This window comes from Ctenopharyngodon idella, chromosome 13 (assembly GCF_019924925.1).
Source record: "Ctenopharyngodon idella isolate HZGC_01 chromosome 13, HZGC01, whole genome shotgun sequence".
Taxonomy (NCBI): Eukaryota; Metazoa; Chordata; class Actinopteri; order Cypriniformes; family Xenocyprididae; genus Ctenopharyngodon; species Ctenopharyngodon idella.
In genome coordinates, this window is record NC_067232.1 from 37,094,809 (window position 1) to 37,106,857 (window position 12,049).

The window sequence follows — 12,049 nt, forward strand, 5'->3', positions numbered from 1 at the left end:
TATTTCAGGCGATTTAGCAAAAACCCATTCAAAAAAACCATTGACTTCGGGTGATGGAACCGGAAGTCCTAAAATGCTAACTTGCTTCCGGGTTTTGCCTACAAAAACACGTCATCCCTGAATGTACTCTATACCACTTGGAGAAACGCACAGAAAAGTGAAGCGCAAAGGGAAATCGGTTTCACTTGACTGAAACACAGAGTAAAAGGGGCGTTGCAAATTAATTAGTAGGTGTGACCATGGAAAATATGTTGCAGAGATAAAATAGGATCAATGATTTTTGCAATTAATTATAGTATCTTTATTTTTATACTCGTTTATTTTTCTTTTGCAATTCTTTATTTTTGTTTGCAAAACTTTTTTTCTCTCAATACTTTATTTTTCTTTTGCAATTCTTCACTTTTGTCTTCACTTTTTCTTTTTTTTTTTTTTTGCTCAATACTTTATTTTCCTTTGCAATACTTTATTCTTTTGCAAATATATGTGGCTTTAAATTGACTCCATAGTAGTGTTGTTTCAATTTCAGATTCACAAAAAGTACAATTATTATGATCAATATTAAATACCTGTTAAGAAATTCTGAGGAACGCCTGCGTTGTTTGCTGGATACACACATCGGATCCTCGGTGTCATACACATCACTACACTCCAGTTCAGTAGGTGGCGGTAAATCATCAGAAGCTGGTTTGCTAACCGCTAGTAAACATAACAGTACAAGAAAAAGAACCATTGCCGCGAAAACGACAGTTTTGAATGATCAAATGAAAACAATGTCTATCAACGGCTTCATGAGGTAGAAATAAAAACAAAGATGATTCTGCAATGTTGATGCATTGTTTTTCGGTCGAGGTGAGCAATGAACAGCACCCGGTGTTTTCTACAAAACATTTTAGAGGTCTGCTAGGACGCCCTCTCTAATATCACCCGCATTTCACCAGATCTGTGAAAATGTTGGATTAATAGGACAGTTGCGATGCGGGTGATCTAGTAAAAGATCTGCACTTGCTATTGTTTTGTTATTTAATGCTTGCTTTTTAGATTTTAACTATTTTTGTCTCCCTTAATTGATTTATAATTTTGACATGTGGTAATCTCGAGTTAGTCTTCATGAGACGGGAGTCGTACTTTAACTCATGATTGTGCATATGTCTTTGGTAAAATCGTTGTTGGATGCATATTATAATGCTTATTTTCTGCTTTACTTGCATTATGTTGAGTCTATCATGTTTTATTTTCTGTTGCTTGGTGCAGTTTTAGAAGGAAACCTTTAGAATCAGTCATGACAGGAAACACCACGTCCACTGCATTCCTCAAAGGTAACTTACTGATGGGTATTGCTTTATTAGATATTTTCTGTCCTCTAGGACGATTAATTTAGACGTGTTTTAAATGTTCTTATTTTAAAAAATCAATTAAAATACGGTTAACCTTTTAAATATTGTCTCATAGGAGTGTCAGTTTGAAATCTGAAATTTAATTTCAACATTTTAAGATATGTACATTATGATCTGAGAAGTTTTATTAGCTGTCATTATCATCTCCCAAGAAAAGTAATGAATAAACAGTCCATATAAATATATAAATATATATGTGTGTATGTGTATGTATGTATGTATGTATGTATATATATATATATATATAATCATATATACACCGAGCCGCTTTGTTTTAGCTTGTTCAAGGGTTTTCCAACTCCAAAAAGTGTGAAATTAATACCATCAAAAAGCCACACCTTCACACATTATACCAAAATCCAGTTTGATGAAGGCCGTGCTGAGATCTTTATTCCTGAACATGTGAAATGTTTTAACATTTTAAGATTATATGTCAATGTTGCCATAACTTGATTATTATTATGAATCAAACTCTTTTTGTGCATTGAATTAGTTTATCCACTGTTCTGTTTATCCCTTTGAAGATGTGGTGGCGTATGTTGATGTGTGGTCTGCGAGCAGGATGGAGGATTACTCTGATCCGTTCATCCAGCAGCTGCTGGACATGGGTGCAGAGGTGATCATTTTGACTTTTGTGTTTACAAATGAAATTTGTATTAAAATGAAAAATAAATGACCACATTTTAAATTGCAGGTATCTAAGACACTCAACAAACAAGTGACCCATGTAGTCTTCAAACATGGCCGCCCGTCCACATGGAAGAAGGCCCAGAAAATGGGTGTAAGGATTGTTTCTGTCCACTGGGTAGCAAGGTAAAATGAGTAGCACATACAACTAATCTTCTGCATGTTCATCTCAATATCTCAATAAAACTAGCAGTAGGGCTGTCAAAATGGCTGAAAAACTAAATTTGAATTTTATACTTGAATTTTACTAATATTAAAATTATATTCAAATTTAAAAGGGATAATTTCAGTTAGAGGTAAAAGAAAAAAAAAAAAGGTTTTGGCTTGTCTCCTGAGGCCACAAGAGGGCGCAATGAGCAAAATATTGCAATGAAATAACATGACTGCCTGTTAAAGAGTGCCTAACATTTAAACTAATGTACATAAATCAAATACAATTTCGTAAGTTTCATAAATAATTATGAACATAACAGCATCATTCAAGAGCCAAAGTGCTGATCACACAGAGTACTTTTTTGTGATTTAAAGGGTTAGTTCACCCAAAAATGAAATTTGTCATTAATTACTCACTCTTGTTGTTCCAGACTCGTAAGACCTTCTTTCATCTTTGGAACACAAATTAAGATATGTTTGATGAAATCCAAGGTTTTTTTTTTTTTTTTTTATCCCCCAATAGAAAGCAATGTAATTACTGTCATTCAAGGTCCAGAAAAGTAGTAAAGACATTATTAAAGTAGTCAATGTGACTACAGTGGTTCAACTTTTTTTTTTTTCAACACTTTTAGTCTTGTACGCAGTTGACGAAGTGCAGCGCTTCCGTGTTTACGTTTGAATAGGGCTGGGCGATACAGCTAAAACATTTATCACGATATAATGTTTCATATTGTTAGATATCGATAATTATTGAAAAAAATTAATAACCTTTATAAAAAAAGACCAGTAGAAAAAAAGTTTGAATTTAACCAATGTATTTTTAATTAAAGCATTAAAGCAAGTATTTTGAGAGAAGTGGAGGAATTGACGTATTGTAAATCCGACAGATAAGGTTGAATTGCAGTGCAAACTAACATAGCAGCGCCCATCGCGTGTTATAGATCAAATAACTTGATCGTTCTAAAGGTTTTTAAATGACAAGACACTTTCAACCACGGCCAATTATATGACTTCTAGCAGGGACAGTCAGGTTTTGATTTTCTATCTGTTGGTATTTGATAGAATCCATGATGCCATGTATCTGAACAAGATGTCCAGGACCTCCAGTGGAAAAATAGGCCCACAACATTAAAGATACAGCAGTATATTTAACAGTGGGCATGGGGTACTTTTTACCCCTGTGTGCACCAAACCCATCGTAAGTGTTTGCTGCTAAAAAGCTCATTTATTTTGTTAAATTTAATTTATGTTAAATTTAAATATAAAGAAACTCGTCTTCCCTCCGCTGCAGCTGTCAATCATTCTCTGTTCAGCACTCAAACAGCGCTTCACGTTCGGTAACGACAGTCAGCACAGTAAAACTCTCTCCAATATGATATATTCCCATTATAATACTTGATATGTAGATAAAGGGCTGTGGATATGCATAAAATGACTTCTAAAATCTTGCTGGAGTTTATTGCTGTTTCTGAACGATGTCATCATACTGGCTTATAGGGTGTCTGTTAGATCACAAACTGTTAGATGCAATTATACACAGGGATTCTCTTTGTGCCGTGAGCTTTTCAATCCGCAGCGCAACTGCGCGCTGTGGCTCCATTTTGCTTTAAGCACATCATTCTGCACCCGGGATGCGCATAAGCGGTTTGTGCTGCTGTGTTTTGAAGCGTTTCATATTATCATGATTTTGCACACTGAAAGATTATTAATAGCCTATTTTGTTCTGTCGTATCTATCATATATTGTTGCCCAATTAAAAAGCTGCCCAATACATTTAAAATAAATGTCTTTTAATCTTACATTATTATTAAAAGACGTTTATTTTAAATGTATTGTGCAGCTTTTTAATTAAGATTAAAATCTTACATTATTAAGAGATTAATGTAAGATTAAAATCTTACATTATAAATACATATAATTCTTTATATTCACATATATAAATATAAATATAATATAGTTTTTTTTTTTTTTCATTTTATAAGAATACAAATAGAAATTTTAAACTTATCACCATTTAGATTTTATAAAATTACTTTGCAAAGTTTTTTTTCAAGAATTAGGCTAGCATACTTTATGCTGCTGGATTATATACTCATAGTTTATTTATTTATTAGTCAGCTTATGATTGTATATTTTTATTCATTTGTTGTTTTTCTCTATAATGTAGTGTGTTTAGTGCATTCTGGATTGTTTAACAAATCAAAGAGTGACCATTAGTTCCACAAATACAGATGTATAGATACAGGCCCCCTCTAATTAATCTAGAAATAAATTAATTCAACAAAGGTAACTTCTTTTGCTACATATTTCTATCAACAATAAATAAATTACTATTAGAGCACACAATTGTTTACAAGAGTTCAAATTTCTTCATTGATCTGGTCACTTAATTTTGCTCTCAGAATGCACCAGATTTATGCATTTAAATTTAAAATGTACAAAATTTTCCTTTTTTTAGGGATGCACCGATATCGGGTCCGATACCAAGAGATAAATTGAGAAACTGAGATCACGATTCTTTGAATGACAACTAAATTGGGGAAAAAAATTTGTTTGGATGTGTAATTCAATGACTCGCTCATTAATAGGTCTTGTTTCATTACTGGATGAATCGGTGTATTTGAAAGAATCTGTTGAATGAAGATTCAAATACATTTTTTAATAGTCACTTGTCGCCACCTGGTGGTGAAACAATAATGTTGATAAATGCGTCAAGTTTCTTTCAAGAGCTGATTTGCTCTATTTTGATCGATAACATAAACATTAGTGTTTATATCTGAACTATAAACTTTTATATCAGTACTTCTGAATTTGAATATTTGTAACACAGAAATAAAGATACTGTGTGGATGAAAAGACTGTGCAGCTGTTAATATCGACATGACAACTGCTCTCTCAAGACGAACTTTGAAGTAGATCAACTGTAGAAGTAAGGAAACCATGAAACTGCCACAGATGAGCTGACATGTCCTTTTTTATTCACAATCTCCTCGTCGCCGGCAGGTACAGCACTCATTTTCATGTGATTTGTGTGTTCTGATTTCACGTGCCGATTGCGCAACTGAACTCCACAGCAACTTTTTTGCGTGTCACTCGTAGCACGTCTGTTTGTGATCCAGGGACGGAGCGAGCTTGAGAGTTGTTCATGCAACCGAACTTCATGCCTGTTTACATTTTAATGCATTTATAGAAACTATATCGAGAGTCCCCCTCATACTGCCAAAACGGCTCTGATAGGTCAAGGCAAGGACTCCACAAGACCTCTGAATGTGTCCTGTGGTATCAGGTTGTGAGGTGGGGCCAGATTTTTTTTTTCATCAAGCACATCCCATAGATGCCAGTTGGGTTGAGAAATGTGGAATTTTGAGATCGAGGCAATGCCTAGAACTCTTTGTCATGTTCCTCAAAACCATTCCTGAATAATTTTTGCAGTGTGGCAGGGTGCATTAACCTGCTGAAACGGGCCACTGCCATCAGGGAATACCATTGCGATGGTCTGCAACAATCTTCAGGTAGGTGGTACGTGTCAAAGTAACAATATAGTAATTGTAATACAGTAATGCCAGGACCCAAAGTTTCCCAGCAGAACATTGCCCAGAGCATCTCAATCCCTCAAGCGGCCTGCCTTCTTCCCATAGTGCATCCTGCTGCTATCTCTTGGTCGAGTGGTCAAGTTCTAACACTCATGTGCCCATTGTAAGCACTTTTGTAGGCACTCAGGGGTCATTATAGGTACTTTGTCCGGTCTACTGCTAAGCAACAAACTACTTTTCACTGTGTGTTCTGACACCTTCCTATTATGGGCACCATTAAGTTTTTCAGCAATTTGAGCTACAGTAGCTCTCTTGTGTGCTTAGACCAGACAAATGAGCCTTTGCTCCCCATGTGCATCAATGAGTCTTGAGCACCCATGACCCTGTGCCAGTTCACCTGTTGTCCTTCCTCGCACTACTTTTGGTATGTATACTAACCACTACATACCGTAAACACACCACAAGACCTGATGTTTTGGAGATGCTCTGACGCAGTTGTCATGCCATCACCATTTTGCCCTTGTCAAAGTCACTCAGATCTTTTCACTTACTCTTTTCATTGCTTCCAACTCATGAAATTCAAGAACTGACTTCATTTGCTTACCTAATATATCCCACCCCTTGACAGGTGACATTGTAATGATATAATGATATTCACACCTGTCAGAGGTTTTAATGTTGTGGCTGATTAATGTTATATACAATATAAAACTTGAATTTGTCTCTATCGCAACACCTAAAAAAAAAAATGCTGCGGTAAAGACGTGTTGCGGAAATGACATTTTTGCTAATATTGCTGATAACTGGCAGCTAGCAAGGTCTGATACATCACTTTTGACTTTTAGCACCAAATATACATGTATTCAACAGTAATATAAATGCATTTTTAAAATGCATTTTAAAATACACAATTACTAAGCTGAATGGTAAGGACACATAATAAATACTTAAGAAAAGATGATCTTTATCTTAGTTTTCTGGATCTTGTGAGTGACCTAATGTCAGCCATGTGCTCACATGCTAATTTCTGTTTCCATAGAAACTAGATTCGTTTGGCTTTGAACAAATGTCATATTAAGAGGCTGTTTCTCAATATGCGTTCTTAAGTGATCTTGCATCCTTGTGTTCTCGCTCTACGTCATCATCAACCTTTGAAGTTCAGTTCCAATACTCAAGAACGCAAGAACAGAGGACGCATGAAAGTACCCGGATGTGTTCTTGATATCGAGGATGAATCGAATGCAGACTAGAGAGAATCGAACCGTTAAAAATCCCAGAAGACACTGCGGGCGGTCGACGTACGGAAGCCTGTAAGCTTTTAAAGTTCTCGTTCTCACTTATGAGATTCCCGCTACAAGCTCGCAAATAAGTGACGGCTCGTGAAAGTAAACATTTGTCCGTTTGTTTTGCTTAATTTTAATAAAGTGATAAACTGAAGAAAGCCTGCAGTATTTTTATTGGCATATAAAAAATCTTAACATTGACAAAGCATATAACACAAAGGCTACTCATTTTCATAAATACACGCGGTAAAATAAACAGATATAAAATTATATGAAAACAAAGTCTGTAATATTATGATAGAAGCCTTTTAATAGGTTATTATATTTGCGATGTTATATTGCATTTATTGTGCATTAGCCACTACTTATAGTATGTTGGGATGGTCAGTTGAGCAACAAGATCGCAGGACATCTCAGTTCTCAAATTATGTGTTCTGTGTCCTCGCGTCCTTCCGAGTTCATTCTTTCAGGGTCGCCTGGCAAGACCGGACTCCACAAGAACGCAAGTCTGTTCTCTGCGTTCTTGGAATTGAGAAACAGCCAGAGTCTTTTCTTAGTTTTGCGGTAAGGACTCAAAAGTGTGGGACAGTTGTAATTAAATGAAAAAAATCATATAAATGATTAGTAAACAAAAAAAGATGGTGTAAAGTAGTGTTTACATTAAACTAATTAATTTGAAATGATGTCAGATTGTTGATGTCAGATTGTTGATTGTTGATGTCAGCTAATTTTACGTATCTCAGCATTGAGGCCACAGGTGTGGGACAAAAATGGTGTTTGGACCTATAAATGCTTAATAATTTTTCATTAAATCAAATTATTCATTCGTTATTTTTTTTTTAAGTCAAAGTGTGAAATGACACTGGGTTTATATTTATGAAGCTTTCAATTACAAATTTTAACATAAACCTTAAGGCCCAGTTTCACAGACAGGGTTTAGCCTGAGCTGGGATTAGGCCTTAGTTCAATTAGGACTTTTAATTAGCTTTTATATATTTTAAATAGAAAAAATATTACTGATGTGCATCTTGAAACAAAACAATGGCACTGCTATATTTTAAGATCTGTCAGTACAAGTTACTTTCAGTTAAAGCAGCTCAAACTTGCATTTTAGTCTGGGACTAGCTTAAGCCTTGTCTGTGAAACCGGAGGTAAATTTCACTACTGGGACTTAAAAGTGCCCGTAGTTGCAGAAACACCCATAAGCCCCGTTTCCACCGAAATTACCCGGAACAATTTGTCCCAGGAACTTTTTTTCCCTGGAAATTCATTGTTGATTCGAATAGCAAGCAACTCTTACTGCACGCACCGCAACAGACAAAAAAAAAAAAAAAAAAAAAAAAAACGATGGTTGAAATAAAATGCTGCGTGGAGTCAACCAATCGGCATGTTCAGCATCCAAGTCCCAGCCCCTTAAAAAAAAAAGCAAGCAGGTACTTTCTGATGGGGAATTTTTTTTTACCTGGAACTTCATTTAGACCCTGGTTCCTGCAGGCAAAACACATAGACAACACCCCAGAGTTCTTAGTTCCTGGGTAAAGTTCCTGCGGTGGAACACTATATAAACACAGACATAACATGACCACTGACAGGTGTAGTGAATAACACTGGTTATCTCTTCATCACGGCACCTGTTAGTGGGTGGGATATATTAGGCAGAACATTTTGTCCTCAAAGTTGATGTGTTAGAAGCAGGAAAAATGGGCAAGCGAAAAGATTTGAGCGAGTTTGACAAGGACCAAATTGTGATGGCTAGACGACTGGGTCTGAGCATCTCCAAAATTGCAGCTCTTGTGGGGTGTTCCCAGTCTGCAGTGGTCATTATCTATCAAAAGTGGTCCAAGGAAGGAACAGTGGTGAACCGGGGACAGGGTCATGGGCGGCCAAGGCTCATTGATGCACGTGTGGAGCGAAGGCTGACCTGTGTGGTCCGATCTTCATTTATATAGCGCTTTTCACAATACATATTGTTTCAAAGCAGCTTCACAGTGACAATAGGAATTTATTATCGAGCTAAAGTTGGTTTTTGATTGAATCACTTCTGTTATAAAAATTGTTAATTATTACTTTAGGGGCCGTTTAAATGACACTTTCCTACTGAAAAAAAACGAATACCTTTAATGCATTCTTGCCGTTCATTTACATGTTTAGTCTATAGGTTTGCGTGTTTGAGTGTGTATGTGTGTAGAAGCTTGGTCTTTTTTTTTAAAAAAAGTGATATTTGCCAAATTACTTGTCTGGTCTGCATAATACAGAAAAATTAGTTTTGTCCGCGGATCTATCCAAACTGGAATAATTTTGATAACATTTTATCTATACATAGGGAAAGGGAAGGAGGCCTTCGCAGGGGATAATTTAGTTGAAACGTCAGGGCTGCATTATCGTCATGTCTAGGTGCAGGTCCTTCATCTCATCTGGATACGGCCTGGATCTGGCAGGCTGCGGCAAACCTCGGGATAAACGGAGAGAGACTAATATTAGCGTAGACGCCATTCTTCTTATGATGTAGCGAGTACATCAGGTGTTATGGGAAGTGTTCCCGGTTCCGGCTGACCTAAGAAATAAGCAGATCTAGCAGTTTTTAAGGCCTTTCTGTACTCAATCATTCTCTCTCTCCACGAAATGCGAAAAACTTCTAGTTTTGTTTTCTTCCAGATGCGCTCCATTTTTCTGGCAGCTCTGTTAAGGGCCTGAGTGTGCTCATTGTACCACGGCATTGGATTAGTTTCCTTAATCTTCTTTAAGCGCAGAGGAGCAACTGAGTCTAATGTGCTGGAAAAGACATAGTCAATAGTTTTTGTTGCAACATCGAGGTCTTCTAAGCTGTCTGGTATGTTAAGGCAATGAAACTGATCAGCAAGATTATTTATAAAGCAATCTTTAGTGGTAGAAGTGATGGTTCTACCATATTTATGGCAGGGTGGCGGTTTTGCAGCCTTGGCTAAATGTAGTATACATGAGACTAATGATCTGAGATGTCATCGCTCTGCTGCAGAATTTCAATGGCATCAATATCGATTCCATGTGACAACATTAGATCTAAAGTATGATTACGACAATGAGTGAGTCCTGACAGGTGTTGTTTAACTCCAATAGAGTTTAGAATGTCTATAAATGCCAACCCCAATGTGTCTTTATCATTATCTACGTGGATATTAAAATCACCAACAACAAGGACTTTATCCGCAGCTAGTACTAACTCTGATAGAAAATCAGCAAATTCTTTGATAAAGTCTGTATAGTGCCCTGGTGGCCTGTATACAGTAGCCAGCACAAATGTCAACTTACATAATGTTACATAAAGCACCATCACTTCGAAGGAATTATATTTTGAAAGACTTTTGAGTAATACTGAAGATATTACTATAAATTACAGCAACACCTCCCCCTTTGCCTTTCTGACGAGGATTGTGTCGATGATCGTAACCTTGAGGGCTAGACTCATTTAAAGTAATGTAACTGTCTGATTTAGCCAGGTTTCTGTCAAACACAGCAAATCTAGATTATTGACTGTGATGATATCATCGATCCAACAGACAAGCTACTGTAGCTCAAATTGCTCAAGAAGTTAATGCTGGTTCTCATAGAAAGGTGTCAGAATACACAATGCATCGCAGTTTGTTGTGTATAGGGCTGCATAGCCGCAGACCAGTCAGGGTGCCCATGCTGACCCCCCGTCCACCGCCAAAAGGGCCAACAGTGGGCATGTGAGCATCAGAATTGGACCACAGAGCAATGGAAGAAGGTGGCCTGGTCTGATGAATCACGTTTTCTTTTACATCATGTGGATGGCCCGGTGCGTGTGGGGAACACATGGCACCAGGATGCACTATGGGAAGAAGGCAAGCCGGTGGAGGCAGTGTGATGCTTTGGGCGATGTTCTGCTGGGAAACCTTGGGTCCTGCCATCCATGTGGATATTACTTTGACACGTAGCACCTACCTAAGCATTGTTGCAGTCCATGTACACCCTTTCATGGAAACGGTATTCCCTGATGGCTGTGGCCTCTTTCAGCAGGATAATGTGCTCTGCCACAGAGTGGCACAAAAATGGTTCAGGAATGGTTTGAGGAGCACAACAACGAGTTTGAGATGTTGACTTGGCCTCCAAATTTCTCAAATCTCAATCAAATCGAGCATCTGTGGGATGTACTGAACAAACAAGTCCAATCCATGGAGGCCCCACCTCGCAACTTAAAGGATCTGCTGCTAACATCTTGGTGCCAGATACCACAGCACACCTTCAGGGGAGTCCATGCCTCGATGGGTCAGGGCTGTTTTGGCAGCAAAAGGGGACCAACACAATATTAGGAAGGTGGTCATATTGTTATGCCTGATTGATATATTATATTATATTATATTGTATTATATTATACTATAATATTATATTAGAATACATTTATGGCCTTTTCTGTGATTGGCCAGTTTGTTGCAATTGTTTATTACTGAATTAAATAAATTACTTTAATATTTAAAGATGTTACCTGTAGACCTGTAGACACTGCAAATAACCACCTACAAAGGATTAAATTCATCAATTATTTAATGAACGACGCACACAAAAAATGACACAGCCCAAAAACGGACAATTAATCGGCATAGTCGCAATTGGCCTTTCGCAAAGACCCACCCCCTTTAGTTACTGTTGCTGTGTCCGACAAGCCATGCCGATCTCTCGCCACACGTTCTTACGCAGTGAAAAATACATTGCGGAGGAAAGAGGACACTGACAATGCATCGACAGACAAGACAGAGCAGGTTACTTTTGATATAACATTTTTTTTTGTAATTTTTAAAGAAATTTAAACAAGTACCGTTTTGTGGCTCTTTAATGTGTCATAACAGATTGCTGTAGCACCTCAGTTCAAGCGGCTCATGAACCGATCATCTCTTCCTGCTAGTTCATTTATAGCATCAAATAAATATGAATGAACATCATAAGGAATGTTTTCAATCGTGTAAAGACGTCAGTACACACCATTTTTCAAGTTCAAGTCCAC

At 37.1% G+C, this 12,049-nt stretch overlaps 1 protein-coding gene across 13 annotated transcripts in view; it reads left to right on the top strand.

The window, feature by feature from the left end:
• Window positions 1-674: 674 nt before the first annotated feature.
• Window positions 675-12,049, top strand: part of mcph1 (microcephalin 1) — a 184,689-nt gene continuing 173,314 nt past the window's right edge. For 6 of the 13 annotated variants that reach the window (XR_007933183.1, XR_007933184.1, XM_051916820.1 and 3 more), the window contains exons 1-4: window positions 682-849; window positions 1,252-1,316; window positions 1,919-2,010; window positions 2,089-2,207. Coding sequence is in view for 9 of the 13 variants with exons in the window: in XM_051916820.1 (XP_051772780.1) it covers window positions 1,280-1,316; window positions 1,919-2,010; window positions 2,089-2,207 (248 nt within the window). In the remaining 4 variants the exon portion in view is untranslated. Of the gene's footprint in view, window positions 850-936; window positions 1,155-1,251; window positions 1,317-1,918; window positions 2,011-2,086; window positions 2,208-12,049 lie in introns of those variants that run through there. The other 7 variants (XR_007933182.1, XM_051916823.1, XM_051916824.1 and 4 more) reach the window with 5 other exon arrangements.